The sequence below is a fragment of the Marmota monax genome, unplaced genomic scaffold (assembly GCF_021218885.2).
Source record: "Marmota monax isolate L192 unplaced genomic scaffold, Marmota_monax_Labrador192_F-V1.1 WCK01_AAM20220418_F8-fsc00004, whole genome shotgun sequence".
In the NCBI taxonomy this organism is placed as follows: Eukaryota; Metazoa; Chordata; class Mammalia; order Rodentia; family Sciuridae; genus Marmota; species Marmota monax.
The window spans coordinates 12,153,913-12,175,294 of NW_026692881.1; the positions used below are offsets into that span (position 1 = coordinate 12,153,913).

Genomic DNA, 21,382 nt, shown 5'->3' on the forward strand with positions numbered 1-21,382 from the left:
CAGATATTGCCCCTAACTCACCTTTTAGAAGCTTCTTTGACAAGAGGACTTTTTGCCCAAGTAAGAACACTCCGAGACACTGATGTGGCTGTGCTCCCCAGTAAGACAAATTCCTAGCAGCTTTTGTGAAACGTTTTCCAGCTTGGCCCAAATCCTTATATTCAAGAGATCTCATCTCTTACCATGACTGAATCTTATATTTCGAAACCACATCAAGAACTCCCTCCCAAAGAGAATCACCCTGAGGTCAATGGCAAGAGGAGCCCAGTGACAAGTTAGTTGAATGTATAGGAATCTGGTGATGTGTCTATTTTTGTGAGCCAGCAGGTCCACTTCCTGCCTGTCCACCACAATGACTCAGCTTCACCAAATCACTGCCCAGCCACCATCACCAGATGACTACTCCAGACACCAGGTCCTGAGAAGTTGGTATAGGCAGCTTTTCCCAGAGCCCTACATGTTCCAAACATTATAACTGAGCTATGATGGCTACTCATTAATCATGCAAACCCTAAGGGAATAGAATTAAAGTACCATCTGGATATACTCTGGTTATATAGTCAGCAAGGAATGAGACAATACCACAAAACACAAGGTTAGAGGGAAGCAAATGAATGGGAGACAGCCCTAAGCCACCAGGAAAAACCCCAAGGTGAAAAAAAAGTAACAGCACCAGTACAAAGAGAGGCACACGGTTTTCCTTGAATTACCTTCAGATTTAGGACTAGGAGTAGATGCAGGAAACTGGTAGGTAGGAGTGTAAGGATTGTCCTCTGTAGCAGAGAAAAGCAGTGGATTTTGAAACTATCCACCATGAAGTGGAGGCACTGACAAATTCCCACTTGAATGACTGATTACCTAGTTTAGTGTTATTAAAGCACACCAGCATCACACTTAAAAATAGATTAATGAATTAGAAAGGACTTAGTTATTTTAATACAGCATATCATGCAAATGAGTGAAATAAAATTTTCACCAACCAAAAAAAAAATGACTATAAAAACAAAATCTAAAAGCCAAATCTTATGCCTAAAATAGAACTCTAAGAACTAATTAAAGGCTAAAACAACAGATACGCCATCTAAATTTATGGTACCTTCAGAATTTTGCTGGATTTCAGGAAGTTCAGGGAATTTGTACGTAGGGAAATAAGGGTTTTCTTCAGGAGTGTCTAGGCAGAGGAGCAGGTTTGGGAGAGAGAATAGAGGAAGATACAAATGGAGAGAATGAACGAGGAGGAATCCACATACAATTTAGTCTCCTTGAATTCTGGAACATGGTAAACTTCACTAGTCACATGAAAGAAATTCAAACTGCTTTAAAAATCCAGTCCTTTTGCCTGAATTATTAAGACACATCAAAATATACAATATCATTACTTCCCTTGGTCAAAGAATTACATCAAAACAGGCTCCAGTGTGCAGAAAGCACTTAGCGCAAAGCTTCAAGCACTCACTCTTTATGGGCAAGAGATATTAAGTATGATAATGAGTAGTATGCAATGGAAACACTATCCTAGAATGATTTTTAAAAAAAAAAAAAAAAAAGCGTGTATGGTGGACATTAGAATCAAGGCAAACAAGTGGAGTCTCAATTTTTCAAATACCCCTGTCTACCATTAGGACAGGTAGTTGTGTTATCACCTGTAATTTAGTTGAGTTAATAACTACTTGAGAACACCAACACTGCCTGTGAGGCAAAACTACTTTGCACATATGCAAGCACTCGTCCCTGCATTTAGCCTTCCATAGCTGGGTCTGAATATGTGAGAGAGTCACAGATGGCCAGAGGCAGTGGATAGTAACTTTAGGAAGTGATCAGTGGAAATGACCCCATCTGATCACAGAGACCCAGCATTTAGCATGGCCACTATGAATAAGCTCATCCACCCAACCACAGCCGATTTAGTCTTGATTCAGAAAAGCTAAGTACTGTTTCTAAATATTTAGAAACACTTTGAAGAGGGGCATACCTGGCTCATTTTGAACCCAGCAAGAACTTACTAACAGTAATGTTAATTGACATCTGCAGCTAATTAGAGAACTTGGATATTTGTAGCTTACACAGGAATACTGATTAGAATACTCTTTCTTTGCCTTCATGTACCATCCATGCCAGGCGGTCAGACTGGATTTGGGAACAGGGAAGGACAGGATGCTCTGCCCACAGGAGGAATGGTACCCTTCCCATGGTGCAGCTACATCCCTGCCTATCAGTTGACTGGTGGCACAGGCAGCAATGGGAGCTGGTGGGGTTGTGACCTGCCCGAGCACTGGCCTGGGGTTCTCCCACCATGCTGGGTCACTGGCTGACAGCCCAGTGGGCCTTTAATTGGGAAGCACCTCTTTCAGCTTGAGCAGGCTCTGGTGTGTCAGCTCTTGACCGATTCTCAGGGCTACCTGCCAAGTGCTGGCTGGCAGCTAGGGGTGCTTATTTTTCACATTAACATAACCTTAGAGGTGCACTATGCATCACTGTACCTTCACAAGGCCAAACACTTTCTCATGTGGACCCTGCAACATCCCTCAGAGGAAGGAAGGCAGGATAAACACAGAGAGGCACATGACTGGTCCAAGGTCATATGAGTGTTTAGGGGACTGAAACTAGGTGAGAACAGTTTTCTTTTTCTTTTTTTTTTAATTTACTTTTTAGTTGTAGATGGACACAATACCTTTATATAATTTATTTATTTTTATGGGATGCTGAGGATCGAACTCAGTGCCTCACACATGTGAGACCAGCGCTCTACCACTGAGCCACAACTGCAGCCCTGAGAACAGTTTTCTTAACTCAGTTCTTAACTCAGATTTCTCAACTTGCTCTGCCCATGAGGCAGTCACGGGCTGACACAGGACATACCTAAAGCTGGAAGCAGGTGAGAGATGGAGTTGCTCGCATCTTAGGCAGTAGGTGCTGGAGCTCAGGCAGAGTGCTAGGCTCAGCCTGCTGCATTCCACACAGTTGGGAGGGAGGACTTGTGAGCTGACCTCAAATTATAAAGCTGAGGTGGGCACACAGGTGCACCCTCCCTCCTGTGCTCTCAAGGAGCATGGCTGGGTTCAGGCAGATCAGTACCTAATAGAATCCAACTGCAGGACCCAATCTCCTGGAGTCTAACCAAACTAAGTTTAGGATGATGCCCGAGAGTCAATATGGGGGCACATAGCACAGCACAGCTTCTACAAATGAAAACCAGTACCTCTGTTTAGTTTGTGGATCTGCTTAAACATGGTCTTGTACCAGTCTTTTGATCTCTCGGTATTCTGGAGAAAAACAAAGGCAAAGAGTAAGATAAAATGGAAATTGCACATTTCAGAACTTTTACGATTACAAAATCAAAATCAGACAGGAAATGACATCTTAAGTCAAAACTATTGAAAAAGAACCAACTAAGAGATTCAGACAGACATGAATAAGCTCATCTACCCAACCACAGCAGATTTAGTCTTGATTCAGAAAAGCTAAGTACTAAGCATCTCAATATTTAGAAACATTTTGAAGAGATAGAAACATTTTGCAGAATGATAGTTGGCCAAAAGAATGCAGATTTTGATAAAGGTATACAAAGACTTAAAATATGTCCATTCTTAATTTTTTTAAAAAAAATTAAAATCCTTACAAAGAATTTATTTCCAAACACAAACTATGGGAACCTGAAGTAAATCCTAGAAATCTGATGCAAAGAACACTTACTTATTATGCTATGGCATAATAATCCATTCTAGATTATTCTGCAGAAATGCATATAAAGTCACCTTGCATAGGGCCAGATTCAGAATGAATACACTAACACATAACCCATTATAGCATTCAATGCCAGAGTTTTCACCCTCACCACAAAGCTGGGCTTTGTTTGTTTGTTTGTTTATTTGTTTGTTTGTTTATTGTAGCTATAGCTGCTTTTGGTAATAGTTCTCTTTCTAAATTACTTACTACTTAGGACAAGGGCAGCATTCTTTTGAGGCTTATCCCATGGCTATGTCTACCTACTTTCTCCAAAAGAAAGCAAAAAGAAACTAGTCCCTTTTCCAATTGGAAATCACAAGGAAGCATTGTAGTCAGTGTCCTAGTGAACACATGGAGAGGAATGGAATTCACCTGAATCCAGTTTCAAAAGACAGGTTTCCCTGAATTCCTTAGGCTGACAGGAGGACTAGCATGCCTGACCAGTGGACAGGGCTGCTACTAGACCCGCCTTCTCCTGGAGGCCTTGGTGGGCTGAATCCTTCCAGTGGCTATATCAGAGTTTCCTCCTCCATTTGTATGTGTGTGGGGAGGTAGTTCCTACCCAGGGGGATCTTCTTCCTGAACCCCAAAACAGGGGCTATGGACCTCCCACTCTCCAGGGTGCTCTAACCCTGGAGCAAGAATTTCTGAACAGACTCCATGGAATAATAATAAAGGAAGATTGCCTGTGGCATTCACCCCTGGAACACTCACTCACAAGCCCAAAGCCTCTCTGAGGGTCTGCTGCAGAGAAATTTCTTCAACTTTGTCCCGCTCAGACATTCCTCCTTTTCATTTGACCACAAAACCCTTTCTTTTTCCATGAAACTTATAAACATCCCACACCACTTTGGGAAAAGTTGCTGAACACCAAGTTTGGAACACAGCTTATCGTGGGTCTGGCACTTGGGGTCTGATGCCAGTGTGAGCACCCTCCCCTCCAGGCCTGTGTAGCCCATAGACGGGTTCACATGCAATCAGGGCTGTGCTTTTATCACAGTTTAGTTAAGCTGAAGCCTATGAAGGACTTTTAGGTCAATACTCATACCCGAAGTGGGATGCCCACTTCATCCATGGACACATTGCTTAGGTCTTGTGCACTCTTCACCACCCGCCTACTGTCATCCTTTGCTCTTTTTTCAGCAGCCCTGACAGGCGAGGTGGGTTTTTCCTGGGCTGATGCAGAGTCCTGCTCACCCACACTTCTTTCTGAGACAGGATCTGGAAATAAAAAGCAATCATTAGCTGAAGCTCTTCTGGTAGCTCCAAAGCAAAAACTCACAAACCATCCAGCTAAAACAAAGTGTGTTTGCTAATTCCCAACTGAAACTAGTTCCACTTAGGGCAGGGGTCAGCAAACTATGGCTCATGGGCCAGTCATCTGTTTTTCTAAGTAAAATTTTATTGGAATACAGTCAGATGAGTTCATTTACATATTATTTATGGTACTTTAACACTACCACTGCTGAGTTGAATAGCTATGGCTTCAAAGCCTAAGATATTTATTATTTGGTCCTTAAAAAAAAAGTTTGCCAACAGTGTGTTTTGCAGAGGTTTGAATATTATGCTCTGGGCATCCAAGTAGTTCTGACTAGTCCAGAAATTAAGGGAGCAGATAAGGAGGTGGCTAAACATTACTGGAAAGTTCTTATTTCATCGTGGGATAGTCACTTTTTTGTGCCTTAGTTTTCTTATCCAAAAAATGGTGATAACACTTCCATTGGCAACCTCACAGCCAGGTTGTAAGAGAACTTATCAAGATAACTTAAACCACAGAACTCAGAGAGCTGTACATTGCTAGATGTTCATTATGGTTTATTTAATTTGGTTCAAGACTGGAAATTATGGAGAGCTAACAAACATGCCAGGTCCTGTGTACAGATTTATACAATTATTTATGATAGTCGTTATTCCAAGTCCTGTCATTCACTTATTAGAGAGGCATTGACTAAGCACCTTCCAGGTGCTGTGCATAGTGGACTGACAGTAAATATCTCAGAATCTTGGCCCACAGGGAGCTTATACTCTAATGGGCAGAAAAAGCAAGTGCAGCATTGAGAAGGCAGGATGATGAGGTCTGATACAGGAGCCAGCATCCAACTTGGCTGAGAGATTTAGGTTTAGGGCCAGCTTGTCTAAGGAGAAGCCAAGCAGATAAACAGGAAGTGGAAGGTGGTAGGTGAACAGCATAAGCAAATGCATGGGATGCCTCTGAACTACTATGAGCTGATTATGTGCCATGCATTGCACAAAACTCTTCATTTCATCTGCCCAACAACCTTGAAAAGAAGCTATTATCATCCCTCCATTTTTAAAAATGGTTAAGGGGACCAAAGCACATAGAAGTTAAAGTACCCCACGTGGCTAAGCTGGGATTTGACCTAGTATCTGCCTAGCAGTCCTCTCTGAACCATATCTTGTTTTGTATCCCTCCAAATGGCACCAAGGTTTCCAGTCTGGGAGCCTAGCCTAACCCAAACTGAGACATTAGGAAAGGAAACTGGGTTGGAGAAGGGAGGGAAAGATGGCTGCTTCCATTTTCAGAATATATTTGAGAGGACAGTGAGATACTTAGGTAGAACTGCCCTAGAGACCCCTTGGAGAAACACAGAGGAAGCCCAGATGAGACGCCCTGGTAGGAATGCAATTTTAGAGCACAAGGCTAATATCAAGGAGATGGCAGAGTTCAGAGTGGAAGGAATTGACAGCATAGCCAAAGAGCTGAAGTTTTGCACTGAGGGATGCCAAAGGTACAGGAGGAAAAGCAAAAGAATCCTCAAATGGATGTGGGAGTCATCAGAAGAACAGGAGATAAACCAGAAAACACAGCAAGGTGCCATGAAACCAGAGAAGACAGAATTCCAAGATGTGGGTTGTTAAACACCAAAAAAAAAAAAAAAAAAACCCATAAATTGAAGCAGAGGAGGAGGAGGCATTAGATTAGGCAAGAGGAAAGTCACAGGAACACTCTGGGGTAGCCATTTCAGGAGGACAGTGGGGATAGGTGTCACACCGCAGAGAAAGGAACAAATGTGTGAGCAGGCCATAGGGAGGGAATTCAGCATAAAGGAAGGAATGAGCCAGATGGTAATTGGAGAGGTCAAAAGACTGGAAGCAAAAAGGTGTAAACCAGGGGACCCTGAAGTCCTGTGGATACAGTCCATAAGGTGAGAATGAAGGGCATGCAGATCTGCCTGGCAAGCAGAAAGTGCTCAGGAATATCTGCTCCTTGATTCACTGAGAGGTGCCAAGTGCTGTCTGGCGGCTACCCCATAGTGAAATGGAAGGACCTAATGGTCCCTGCAAAGTAATGAAAGTCAGAGGTGTCTGTGTGGAGGGGAGGCTGGAGAAGCAGGGGAACAGTGAAATCAACACGCTCAGGTTGAGGATTTTTGGTCAACTCAACAGGATCAGTCTGCCATGATTTCAAGTGGACTTCTGAAACTCTTACTGCATTTGTAAAGGCAAAATGATTCCTAAGTATTCTTCTGTGTGAGAAGAATCAGTTTAGTGAGAGCTTCAGAAAACCTGATCCATGGTACCATCACCGTATTAAGGCCAGACTGGCTTTATGGGAAGAGTTCTCATGCTCCCAGGAAATTCCAACATGGGGACAAGGGGTTAGCAGGAAGCCTGGAAGTGCAGGGGGATTTCAAATTACCCAAATCTACCCTTAACGTGGCTCTCTGAGAGTTCCCCTCCTACCTGGAAAGGGCTTCCCTGAGTGAGATCAAGAGGGCGCAGGAGAATTGATTCCAAGCTCTGTTTTACCCAGTGCTTAGGGGCCTTCATCATGCTATGACAATGAGGGCTACAGACATGCTGTTCTCAAGGGTTTCTAGAGCCTTTGAAATTTTTTTTTTAAACTGTAGAGCAGGTGCTCAATAATCACTTAACTGCAAAACAGGCTAGCAGTCCATGGAGTTGTAAGAATCCTTTTAATCTATAAAAATTAGCTCTGAATTATTTTACTTAAGAAACTTGTGGTCACATGATTCATTATTGAGTGGATTTTGATATCTGGAAGGCTAAACTGCAAAAAGTGGAACTTTTTAAAAATAAAATGAAAATCCAAAATGACAAGTGTCCCATGCAGATGACAGGGCCACTTTGACATCCCTGTTGCAATGAGGGCTTGCTGTTACTTCTCACTAAGCAACACTAATTCTTCACAAGATATCCTGGGGCATTTCCTTCTCATTTTATACGGTGCTTTAACAAAGAAGGTGTTGGGCCCCTAAATAATGATGATATTGACAGTCTCAGTTGGGGCCTCTATTTATGGGAGGTGGGATAGATTTTCTTCATACTCAAAGTTTTATGACTGAAGATGACAACAATGATCACACTTCCCTAGGGGAAGGAGGGTGGCTTCCATGTCCTGTGTCAACCTCACTATCCCAGTCACAATCATATTTTCCTTTCTCCCCAGGGGAGCCCTGAGCCATGTAGATTCTATTCACATTTGACTCTTCCTGAGCCCACAGGGGCTCAATAAGACTTTGATAAAAGAGAAGACTGGTGACCCTGAGTCCCGTCCCCACAGGTGAGGAGCAGAACCTTATTTTCTCTAAGGCACAGGGTCTACAGAGTGCCAGCACTGCCGGCCCCTGTCTTTCAGGAGCTCCTGAACAAAATGGTACTTCTTTTTAAAAAAGGAACTAACATTTAGTGAGCACTTGTTTTAGGCCCCAGTTGATCAAACATCATTAATGAATCTGTCCCAAAGTTCAAGGAGGGAGTCAGCATCAGGTTTGTTTAGCACTGAGGAGCCAGGCTGAGCCTGCCAGCATGGTGGAGAAACCCTTTCTGGTTGTGAGGCATTCTCCCCATTCCTGTCACATCAGCTCCTCTAGGCAGGGACAAAGATTGTCACCCCCACTTCCCACATGAGGAAACCACAGCTCAAAGAGGTAAGGTCCCTTACCCAAATACAAACAGCTCTAGGAAGGGACCAAATTTGAGTCTCATAACATGGCCGGATGCCCTTTTCATCTATTCCTTCCAACTCGCACAGCAGGAAGAAGCTCACAGGAGCCACCATTTTTTCTCCCCCAAAGCCACTATGTTCTCTGCAATCCAGGCTGGAGCCAGGGGGAGGAAGTAGCAGCAAAAGGAGGGGAAGTGAAGGGCACCTTGAGCTCAACCACAGCCTGTCCTGGCCCCGTGGCCAAGCCCTGATAAAGCTGAGAGGGTGTGAGAACCCCACGTCCTCCCTACCCAGCTCTGCACAAGTCACAAGGACAGCAGTGGGATAAAGTCACACAGAAATCATGCAGCGGCTGCTCAGAAAATGGTGGCTTCCATTATCCACCAGATCAAGGGTTCTTAACTCTGGAGTTCATGAGTACTTAAAAATCCATGGAACTCACATGCACATGCTTGCACGCATGGCTTTTTCTGGAAAATGAATCTGTTGCTTTCGTTAGATTCTCTCAAGGAGTGGCCATGACCAAAGAAAGGTGAAAAATCATCACATGACACCATTAGCAGCCCATAGGCTGCACAATTTTCTTGATGCACCTCCAGAGCCTGCCTCTTGCCTCTACTCTACTCAAGGCAGGCACTCAATAAAATGAATAATAAATCAATGGCACTGCCCACTGATAACACTAAGCCCTTTGCAAGTGCCAAAGCTCAATGCTCAGCTGTTTTATAAGTGGAATCTCCTTTGATCTTCACAACAACCTGGAAGATACTTCTTTCTCCATTCACAGAGGAGAGACATTAGATAATGGACCTGTGGTGACACCATGAGTAAGTGGTAGAACCAGGATTCAAAGCAGAATGGCTACAGGAATCCAGCAGGAAATGACTAAGCACTCCTATTCCTGGGTTTCCTCCTAATTTCAGCCTACAAGTTTGCTCCTTCCCCACCCAACACTGTCCCATCCTGCACAGTTTCTCAGGAAGTGATCCCTGATTAGCTGATTATATCTGCTGTCACTCTCCATTACAGGCTTTAACAATCCACTTGCCACCCAGTGTGGTCACCAGAGGGCAGCATCAGTACCACTGAGGAGCTGGTGAAAAATGCAAATTCTCACACATACCCATTAAATCTGAACTTTTGCAGGCCAAGTGCAGAAGACTGAGTTTTGATACTCTCTCCAGATGATCCTTAAAGCCAGTTTAAGTTCAAAAAGCAGTTTTCGACCCTGCTGGTCGGGTGGTTCGTACTTGGACCCATCGCGCTTGGGTCAACTAATGGCATTTGGCTTTGCAACCCAAATAGTACAAGACCTGCCCACATTTCCTAAACCCTGACCTGTCATATCTAAGAGAAAGAGAGAACAACCAAAAGGTGGCCTCTTCAGAGACCTGCCATGAACACTGTCATCTGAAGCAGAACCCCTTATGCTACCTACCCAGAACATCCTGTTCTTACCATCAAGCTACTCATTGCAGTTCCATGGGACACGTTTACTAGTTTGATTCACTTTTCTGTCTGCCAAGCCTGCAAGCTCCAGGGGGCAGAATCTAAGCCTGTTGTTATCATCTCTGAAACAAAGATTCCAGCAACGAATATAGTCCCCAACTCCTAGGGTCGCTCAGAAGATTGTGCTGATCCAACATTGGGTGGTGACTGAAAGATGGCTTTAAAAGGCACAGTGGTTAATATGTAAATAAATATATTTGTCACCTACCTGAAAGGCTACTGAGTCGTTTTTGCTGTTCTGTGATAAAAGAAAAGAATGCACAGTGTAAGTGAGATTTATACAGTACATGGTAAGACCAAGAGATCCTGGTATAACTAGTTAGGATCCCAAACTCAGCACCCTCATTGTCCTTTAGATGCTAAAATACACAGGTCAGCTGAAGACAGGGGAATTGACATGGATTTTATTATACAGGCATGATGTCTCCCAACTCCTCACTCTCCAGATTTGCACCAGAATTCAAGATGGTCCATTTTCTAGTAGTTTACATCTTGTCTCAAGATGATCTCAGCCAGGTGTGGTAGCACATGCCTATAATTCCAGCTACTCAGAAGGCTGAAGCTGATTCCAAGTTCAAGGCCAATCTGGTCAAGTTAATGAGATCCTGTCTCAAAATAAAATAAAAGGGACTGGGGGTACAGCTCAGTGATAGAATACTTGCCCAGGATACATAAGGCCCTGCGTTTGATCCCCAATACTGGGGGGGGCGGATAATCTTATCATTAAAGGGGACCCTTTCACTCCCTCTGGTTTCAAGTGCACAGGACCGTATCTGATCCTAGCCTTGGTACCTTTTGAAGGAAAGGTGATTAGAATCATAACCATGGAAGCTGTCATCTCCCAAGAGCTTGCTCAAAGCCAGACCCTGGTTTTAAGTGTTTTCAGGCATAACATTTGCAATCTTGCCAACAACCTTAGCTGTTAGGCATAACTATTTTTCTCACTGTACATCTGAGCCACTGTAGCAAGGAGGCTGGTCCAGAGTATGGGAGAAATTCTAAGAAAAATCAGCATTGGCCAAGAGAGTTCAGATAAGGGGCCCAAACTACACCGAAAATCATCTGGATCTAGAAGCTAGACTTTCAACTCCCAGTCCAGGTCCTCTGCATCTCTAGTCGCTCTCCTTAATATTGAAGGTCTATTGATTTCTCAGCCTTCGGGGTGACCACGTGGAGGGGAGGCTAACATCTCATTTGGAAAGTCCTGAGTGTACTTGCTATGTGATAAGCACAAAAGTGACCTTTACCTTCCATGGCTGCTAAATATAAAGCAGCCACACAGTTAAAAATAGAACACTTGCCAGCCCATGGGTGCTGTCATCATGCCCTGTGGCCACATTTCCATCTATCCTCCCACTAGAATCAGTTTGGGTAAGAAGTGAAGAAAGAAACATGTGAGCTCTTGGCCGGTGCAAGTAGCAGCCTTCAACATGTGGATGGGGTTCACACCAGCTGGACAAGCAGAAGCCCAGTGGCGCTCTAGACCCAGCTCTGCCAGCAACCTGTCAGGTGACAATGGCCAATTACGTCGCCTCTCAGCCTATTTCCTCACTTGTGATATCAAGGTACTCTGTGTTATCTAAAGGGATGTATGGTTATCCAACTCCATTCCACAAGTCACTGGTAGAGTCCTTCCCAGCAGTAGAAACCAATGTATACAATTTAAAATACTATGTTGTTCCCATTGCTGAAGTGTGAAATGGACTTTCTTTTATTTTATGTCACACACACTAGTGGATGTTTTTCAGGGCTGTTATTTAGCAAAATTAGAAGTTAGCAACTCTAGGGGAACCCCTAGACAATTTCCTATGTCCACAGATGCACCTGGGAACCTCTGAATTCCTGATCTCCAGCATGGTCCACATCCAGTACTGCTGGGATGCCCACCAAGCTTTCTGAAAATGTAGAATCTTATCCTCTCACCCCTTCCCAATAGCTCCTGAATCTGAATCATCAAATTAACAAGATTCATCAGATTAACAAGACTGAGCAGCCCTGAGCAAGGGAACCCATATACCTCTTTAGTCCTAAAAGTATCTGGATTCAAATCTTCCTTCCCGGCCTCATGGCAAGTGATTTACCCTTAAATACATGAAGTACGCAAACTCAGGAAAACGGAGAAAAGGGATGCTTGCTCATAACCATCAGTGCCAAGCCAGAGGATCGGTGTCCCCTGTTTGTTCTTAATAGGGAGGTTGGCTTGAAGAAACAAGATTATTATCGTACCATGCCTTGTGACAATCTAGGCAGTGGGGGGAAAAAAGAGGAAATTTTCAGGATGACTAAAGCAGAAGTCCAGAACTGGAGTAAAGTTATCATTCCCTTGGGACACTCTGCAATAGTTAAGAAATTGTTTTCATGGGTGAGGCAAAGCAGAGCTATTAGGTTGGGTAAATTCCCAAGCAGTGCCAAGAACACTTGACCTAAACCCTATTTATGATGAGGGACACAGGGCCAAGCCGGCCAGGCTCTTCCATTCCTTTCAACTCTTCCTGTCCTACCTACTTAGTGAATGCATGGTTTTGTTCTTTATTGGAAGGTGCCATTGAATTCCAAAAAACTAACGTCATTCCTGCATCTTTTTTTCTGAAGGAGGCATGTCTCAGGCTGTACATTTCTGATGTTTAAACCCAAGGGCAGATCTTGGCCAAAAGAGAAAGGCAAGAACTAAAAGTATTTGGGTGAACAAGAGGAATTCACTTGTTCAAGGAAGAGACAAAGAGGAACTACAGGCATTTCTGTGCCCAAAGATGTCTCACTGGGTGTCACTGGAGGGACTTGGCAGGAGCAGCTGACATTATACTTGGCACTTCCCAAAAGCCATGTTGCCTGGGGAATAAATCCCATTTTTAAAGAAACTGCCTTTCCTTCTGGGAATTAACTTGCTTCTACTTGACTAGATTTTAAAAAAAAAAAAAGACTCATAAAGAAGTTCATAGAGAACTAAAATTTCACTTTGTCCTGCATTATGGACACTTTCTGGGCAGAGAACTACTGCCAGTAAGGGCATGGCACACTTGGGAGAATGGGCTTATACAAAACTTAGTGTGGGGGCTGGGACCCTTATTTTTTCCTGAAGAACACAGATCCATGGGAGAAAATTGATATGGGAGCCACACAGTGCAGATAAATAAATAAATAAATAAATAGCCCCACTAAAATGACTATTTAAGATCTGAGTGGGAATATTTGAAGTGAGAGAAAATGTTACATATATCTACTTTTCAAGTTAGAAGCAGGAAACAGAAACCTCTATTTAGTATGGAAAACAATTAAAAATAGACTCCAGTTCCATTTTCATCCAAGTTAGAGGAAGGGGGTGGGAAAGGGAGGAAACTATGAAGTAGGCGAAGAAGGAGTCAAGAAAAGGAAGCTTTGGATATGAGCTTTGAGCTCTGAACAGAACAAGTAAACCTCTACTGTTCTTTGAAATTCATACTAAAAAGGCTTTTCTGCACTGGGAGACAGCCTGAAAACTTTCCATTTCATGCTGCAAAGAACTTTTGTAAAAGGGAAAGCTTACTCCTCTCTATGGAATTCCCAAAAAAGGAAAACTTGGGATTTAGAATCATCCTCTGGAATTTCAAAGCAGAAGGGTCAATATGTATCATTACTATCTCAAAGCTCTTTGAGTTTTGCCAATCCCAAGCCCCTTCAGAGACACAGCAGAACCAACCAAAGCAGCCAGAGAAACTATAGAAACTGAACCTGAAAACCCTCCGCAGTGCTGCCTGGGCCACATGGAGTAAGGTAAGCAGCCAGACAAACCTCAGTCCCCGAGGGTTTCACCGAATGACAATCTCATGCAATAACTGCTGTGAGAAGGGGGCAAGAGAGTCACTAAGAAAACGTTTTGTGTTAGATGCATAAAAACATGTTTCACATTTTAGAAAATTCTATCCAGCATATTTGCTTGTTAAATTCAGTACTCAACATTTTGCTTTCTAGCAATCTATCTTGTCAAAGAACTAAATCATTTCTGACACGACTTAAAAAGTGGTTATCATCATATCTAAATTTTCTAAGTAAAGCCTCATTAGAAATCATATGATGAAGAATTAAGAGATACAAACGTTCCTTTTTAGGGGGTTGCAACTGACTGAAGAAAACCAGGAGCACCTGAGGTGTGGAGAAGGCACCTGCACTAGCCTGGCTTACATATGCAAATACGTGACATCACCTCTGTCAGCCTGCTGGGATGGATCTTACAGGTCATGTGGGTAAAATGAGGCAGAGAAGCCCAGAATAAGGTTTGTGAAAATCTCTGTGCAGTGATAGAAGTCTTGCCCCAGATACCACGGGACAGCCATGCTGACTGCAGTGAGTTAGTAGGGGTGCACTTTGAGGCTCCCCTTACCTCGATTGTGCTGCAAGAGTACAATGGTGGGGTTGACGATGGTTGTCGGGGGGTAGGCGGATGATGGCTTGCTGGCTGGTGTAGAGGCTTGGGAATCAGCTCCAGTATTCGAAGAAGCAACTTCATTTAGTAGAGGACTGGAACCCTGAAAAGAAAATGAATATTGTCACTAATTGTATATACAAGAAACCTAGAGTTAATGCTTTTTTTTTTTAAGGGAGAAATGTAAAGTTTTACAAAGACCTTAATTTTATAAAAAGAAATGGAATCAGTGAGACATATCATCATTAAATCCAGTTAGAAGCCTCGTCTGGGATGCGTATTCTCTTTTCTGGTATTAGTAAGGGAAGAGAAAGGGAAGGGGAGTGTTGCTGACAGTCTCAGCAGCATCAGTCATTATTTTCACCTGGTAAGAGTTGTGGGTCAATCCAGTTACCGAAAAAGCAAATTCAAATTCAAGGTAGAGTGACATGCAAAACCCATGCAATTCCAAATGCGATCCAAGAATGAGAGCTGGCTTAATTGGGAAGAATCAGGGAGGTTTAGTACACTGTGTAGAGAAATGTGAGACGAGCTGAGGACAAGAAATCACTGAAGTAAGAACAGGAAAGAGTTAAGAAACGGTTCTCTGGGAAAGCTGCAGGTGGCATCAGAATAACTGAGCAATTTTACTAAAACTGGCTTCTGAGATCTGAATATTATCCTATCCTGCTGTGACATTTTTCCACTCTAACATTAGAGTGACAAAAATCCCTGAAGTAAAGACTTGTGAGAATCCTGACTTTAAAAATTTTGAGATCTCTACCAGAAATACTAATAAAATTATTAATGCCAACATTATAATCTGTATGAGGGGATAATGCCAGTCTTTAAAAAAAAAAGTAGGACCCTCAAATGTAGTGACGATATTCAGTTTCCTTCCTTGTATCTATACATTTTGCAAGGTTTCTATTTTAAAATTAACCAACCTTAAAACTAAGATGACATTCTTAAATGTATTAAGAACAAGATTTTGATTGTTACTTTTATACATGGACTTTTGTTGTTGTTGTTTTGCTGTACTGGGGATTGAACTCATGACCTCACATATACTGGGAAAACATTCTACCACTGAGCTTAGCCCCTGGCCCTGATTGTTACTTTTAAAGCAATTACTATGCTCAGAGATCAACTACTGTGTATGTACCTATGGGACAAGGGTCACAGCTCTTCCCCCTGCCACCATCCAGAACAATAACAGGTGCTCAGTGAATGCCAAGTGAATTACAGAAGCCACCACCCACTACCAAGTGTGTGACTAAGCTAATGTTTGTGTCACGAGGACATATGCTTATCAGAAGAGAAAAATGTGTGTATCAGCACCCAGGACAGCTCCTGGCACCCAGTAGGGGCTTTGCACACATTGTCTCAATCTCTCCCTCCTGAAAATTTCCTATGTAGCCAATGAGTGGCAGCTCAATTTTCTGTGTGAATAAAATCTTTTTCCAAGACCCAAGGAGCGCACAGTATGATCTTGTACACAAGTGCCTCATCTTGACTCCTCCATTTATAAAGTAGAAAATAACTACACTTATCCAAATTTATCTCCACAGTGATTTAATAAAGATAAATGACTTAGAAATGCTGCCAGAGTATATCCAAGGAACACAAAATATCAGGCCCAGAGCTCTTTAAAGTGTGAAAACCTAATGTGATGTCTTCATGGGTAGATTGTGCAAGCATTTTGTAGATTTTGATCCATGTCTTATTTCTGAAACATCACAAAACAGCTATTGACTAAAATAAACTAAATGACTTAAACTAACTTTTATTTCTCCCTCTTATTTCCAAATGGCTGCAAATGATCAACTCATGGCTTGGACACCATCCTCAAAGGTCCTTCCTCTACTTGACAACTCCTATTCAGAGGAGGAATCCCAGTAATTTCCTTCTTCACCTCTTACTCTGTTACCTGGGGCCAAATCAAAAGTTCTCAGGCCAACTCCTGGGAAGTCTACTCCAGGCTGATTTGTCAGGTTTGAGATACTGAGGACACTGTCCCAACTAATCTGCCCTGGCACACCTAAAACAAACGCAATATGAAAACCTAGAGCTACACAAATGATAAATTATAAGGCACAAAACAAAGCTACTTACAGTGGTATATGAGTGCACTAAAAATAAGGCTCACTTTACTTGCTACTCTAGAGAAAGATATTCTGCACCAAAGGAAGGTGCCTACATGCCCCCAAACCAGAAGTTTTAAATTCACCCAGAAGTTCAGCCTGAGAGCCAGGGGGAGGGAATAATTCATCACTTTCCTCCCAGAAGGCTGAGCTGCAAAGCCCAAAGTCAGAAATATATTCAAGCCCAAAGGTCACACCAGGCCTGGGCCTGGCCTAGCTCCACCGTGCTGCATCTGGAGAGTCAAGAACAGCCTCCCACCCAGGATGTAACAATTCCCAGCTTTGGTGCTTCTGCTGCCTTATTATAATTTCTCTAATAAGTCAAACAAGAAGTTTCCTTCCTGCTTTCTGCCTGACTGGCTCCAGCTTAACATGCTACCTGGGCCAATTTGATATGCACATCTCTTCAAGGGGATATTTGATGAGTTCCATCAACCAAACATGTGACTCACCAGTTCACTGCATCTCAAAATATGGTGCATGGACTCCCAATATCAAAAACCCTGGGGTGCTTTTGACCAAATGAGAGTCCTGGGCTCCTCCCTAGCCCCACAAGATCAGAAACTCTATGAGTATAACTAGACCTCCCTGGCCCTCACATGATCCCACCCAAACTAACTTTGAGAACTGATACACTGATACCCCCCAAATCCCATTGGGAGCAGAGCAAGCAGTCTGACTTTTTCACAGGTGTACCTATGGTAGCTAGCAGAATGCCTAGAACACGGTAGGAACTCAAAGATTAATTATTCATTAACTGGTTACTGGCGCCTCATTTGCTAGGGCAAGTCCTCAGCAATGTAACTAACACTAATTGGGTACTTCCTCTGTGCCAAAGACCATAATAGGAGGAACTTTTACTGCTTGATCCCACTGAACCCCACAGCACCATAAGTAGACCCCTGTATCTTCATATTGCAGCTCACGCTGAGATTCTTTCAGACCTTCTCCATTCCCAGGCTCCTGAGGAAAAACAAGACCCAAGTACTTTGGTTCAGTTTTTTTTTTTCCCCTAAAACAATTGGGCTTTCCCACCTCCCCCTACTGGAAGGGACTTGAGGTGTCAAGGACATTTAACTTTCTATGAACACTGGTGCATCCCTAGGGCCTTCCTCATAGAAGTCCCAGGAATTGTCTAATTTTGAAAAAGTTCTAATACTTGTTCAAGTCTTCCATTTCCTCAATTAAATCCAACTCTCTCTCTTTTTTTTTAATCCCAATCTCTGCCCATTCTGTTATGAAAGCGTATTTGCTTACTCACAAGCCCAACCAGAATGAATGATTTCCACCCCCAGAACCTCCTTGCTCCCTGGGACCCTGCCCTGTAGCACCACACCTGCCCTTGGCTGGTCCCCACGGTTCTACAGCTTTCCTGGCTCTCAACACTACATCTGCCTGGCCCAGGAAGAGCCAAGCAAAGAAAGGCCACAGATGTTTCCTCAGAGGAAGGACAAAGTTCCTTCAGGAAGATGTGCATTCCCAACAGGACAGAGGAGAGGAGACACTTGAGAGCCCCGTGAAGAGCCCCAGGCGACCCAGGTCACACACAGGAAGCATGCACTCTAGGGACAGCCATCAGGGTCCAGTCATCACGCAGGCGCAGCAGCAGCCAATGCTTTCTTCAGAATTTAGTAGCTGGGTGAGAAAGGGGGCTCACGGCCGGAGCAGACATTAGGAAGGCCACGGGAGGCAAGTGCAGCAAGCTTACGGTACTGGAGGCGGCTCCCGGGAGGTTGGGCTCCGAGGCTCTGCGGAGGTCCTCCGGAGCGGGAGGGACCAGCGGAGGTGGTGGTGACAAGGATGGTGGTGTCTGGCTAACAGGGGGGAGGGGGCCGCGAGCGCTGGCTGGCTGGCTGTGCTGGGGCCGCCTCTGCAGATGAGGGGGGATGAAATCATCTAGAGTCGGGAAGGTCAGAGGTGACACGGCAGGGGCGGTGGCCGGGGCAGCGGTCGCCGAGGCAGCGGGGGCGCAGCCAAGCGGCCCCAGGGACGCTGGAGGTCTGGCAGTGCCTTCTTGCCCTCTGTCAGTATTAACCAGGTAGAGAGGGACAACTATTACCTCGGGCTGGGCTGGGCTGGAGGAAGTGGCATCCTGTAGGAAATAAGGGGGTCGTTATGTCAAGGGGTCCGGCAGGGAGGAAGGAATTCCATATTTAAACAGTGGAGAGTGGACATGCAGTGATGTACCCTGAGAAATATTTAATCGGTGCCCTTTCCTCAGAGTACATGAGACAGTTGGTGCTAGCCAGCTGGCCTCCTGATACTCCATGACACAGAGGGAGCCCCGTCCAAGTTGACTTTCCATCCATCTATTTTTGAATCCTTTTAACACTTTATGAGAGAGAAAGAGACAGAACAACAGAACAGGCAGCAGGCTGTGTTTAACCCCACAAAACCACTGTCGAGCCTGAAAGCTTGGGAGCAGATACAATTTCACTGGCACCTTGTCATAAAATAGAAACACTCCGTTATCCCACCAGATTATCAGACTACGGAGTCCACGATCCAGCATACTTACATATTTACAAAAAAGAGAGGGAGACAGAGAGAGATCTGTGCTGAGATGTTTAGAGAGAAGGATTTGGGGTTCAAGCTGCAGCAATATTAATAAGGAAAAGGAGGATGGAGCAGCCCAGAGAACAAATGCACTGCTCGCATCAGTTTCAAGAGACAGTGAAGAAGACACACAAACATTCCTAAGTTCTTGCCTTGGCTGGATAACACGGCTGCAAAAGGTAGGGTTCTCTGCTCTTCTGGTTTTCGGGATCAGAGGTAACCTGGGGGCCTAGCACAGATGGTCTCACTGCATCTGAGAACGAAGCCCGAGTCCTCATGGAAGGACTCTCGCCACGATTACCGGCATCTTTATGGATGTCAAAGAACAGCTTGGGAGGGTCAGGAGAAGGAGCAGGGGGTGGTTCTCCTGTGCCGGCTGTGCGGGGCACAAGGCTGGGGGCTGGTGCTCGGGTGCCTGCAGCCTCCAAGGGAGTGTCTTTGGCTGGGTCACGTGCAACAGGACAGTTTTCCAAGGCCGCCCGGCAAATGTTATTGGATAAACTGGGTACATATAAGCTGCTGACCTTTTTATTCCCGACAGCCTCATGATGTGGGTTAGAGCTCACATTCTTACTATAAACTAACCTGGTGGCTGCATAGTGGTGCTGGGGTCGGGATGAAGCACTGGGGAATGTGGAACCCAGAAGCAAAGGACCAGGACACGCCACATCTTTGGGAACTAATCTAGCTGTCAGAGGGCCAGAGACAGGCTGGGGAGGTGAGGGGTTCTGCTGGCTGGGGGTGCTGGGTGGGATGTAAGGCTTTGGTGAGCTCATATAGAGGGAATCCTTGTAGGTACTGCGGATGGTGGGGGGCTGCCATGCAAAGCGGTTCTCTTGAGGGAGAGGAGGACGTGAGGGAGACAGAACCTTTGGTAGTATTTTCAAGGCATGATAAAAATACAGGGAAAAAAAGAAAGAGGAGGGGAGATGGAAAGGATGACCATTAGAAACAACAGCATAACATGACCTGAAGACAAAAATCCCTGGACATGTTTTTAGACAACTTCAGGTTAGTCTCCTCCTCATGCCCACAGTTCTCCTCTGGACAAAGCCAAGGACTGGCTCATACTCACCTGGAATGCTGGCCTGGCTCACATCCAGAGAGGCTGAGCTCAGCACACAACAGGCTAAACATACCCAACACCAGTCCTTGGTTGGCTGCATCTTTGTCAACCTCCTGACTCAAGGAGGGTTGCCCAAGGAACAAAATGTCAATGGAGGAAGCTCTATAGCCCCCTTCTGTCTCTAGCCTCCATTCCCTTAGACTTTTCTCTTGAAGCCTTTATCTTTAAAAGTTTATATTTGTTAGACACTTGTAAGTGCCTTTTATTCTTTTCCCTTAGCAAAAGGAGAATTGGAAGAACAGTCCTTATTTGTGTTCCCAGGAGGCAAATGTCTTCATTGAGGCATGGGGAGTTGGTCCTCCATTCCCTAAGGATAACAAATTAAAGCCCACCAAGAAGAGAATGCTGAGGACTGTGAATCCACATGGGCTTTTTCCTTAGAGGAAACAATCTAATGGAACTAATTATTAGAAGGAAGGGACTGGGGGTGTAACTCTGTGGTAGAACACTTGTTTAGCATGCACAAAGCCCTGGGTTCAATCCCCAGCAACACACACACACACACACACACACATACACACAGACACATACACACACCCCAGAAGAAGGAAGATGAGCATGAGATTCAAAGCACATAGTCTCCCTTTTGTGATGTGCACAGAAAAGGACACCAAAATAATTGGCCTATGGGACTGAATTATGTCTGGTTTGTCAAATTCAAGCCCTAGTCAGCCCACTATAATGCATAATCCTAGAGCTGAAGGATCAACCTCAGAATCATGGCTTAAGCCCAGGTCTCTGGTTATAGTTTCAGAGACACAGAGATTTAGTTCACATCCCATCCCTCTCCACTCAACACCACTCCTCTCTAAGTCTCAGGGAACTGATGGCCAGGAAGCAGGGTGATTCTCCAGACTAACATTCAACCTGTGACTCAATGGGGAACGAGGCCATGAGATGAAGAAAGCTCATGTCCCTAGACTATCTTCAGTGGTCCCCATCTTTACAGATATTCCAGCACTAGAAGAAAACCATCCTCCAAATTGCACAGGTGAGGGATATTAGAGCTTGGC

The 21,382-nt window shown here is 44.3% G+C and overlaps 1 protein-coding gene and 1 long non-coding RNA gene across 51 annotated transcripts in view; one reads left to right on the forward strand and one right to left on the reverse strand.

Moving 5' to 3' along the window:
- The window catches only part of Sorbs1 (sorbin and SH3 domain containing 1), a 228,688-nt gene that overhangs the window by 73,874 nt on the left and 133,432 nt on the right, over nt 1–21,382 (reverse strand). For 11 of the 50 annotated variants that reach the window (XM_058581119.1, XM_058581118.1, XM_058581117.1 and 8 more), the window contains 6 exons: nt 14,523–14,667; nt 10,374–10,403; nt 4,775–4,947; nt 3,200–3,263; nt 1,097–1,171; nt 711–773 (listed from right to left, as the gene is read on the reverse strand). In XM_058581119.1, the coding sequence (XP_058437102.1) occupies nt 711–773; nt 1,097–1,171; nt 3,200–3,263; nt 4,775–4,947; nt 10,374–10,403; nt 14,523–14,667 (550 nt within the window). Of the gene's footprint in view, nt 1–710; nt 774–1,096; nt 1,172–3,199; nt 3,264–4,774; nt 4,948–10,373; nt 10,404–14,522; nt 14,668–18,395; nt 18,780–19,395; nt 20,113–21,382 lie in introns of all 50 variants that reach the window. The other 39 variants (XM_058581120.1, XM_058581123.1, XM_058581122.1 and 36 more) reach the window with 9 other exon arrangements.
- On the forward strand, nt 11,504–14,529 carry LOC131424389 (uncharacterized). The gene is made up of 3 exons (XR_009227295.1): nt 11,504–11,730; nt 12,758–13,915; nt 14,251–14,529. It is a non-coding gene; the product is annotated as an uncharacterized LOC131424389 (long non-coding RNA).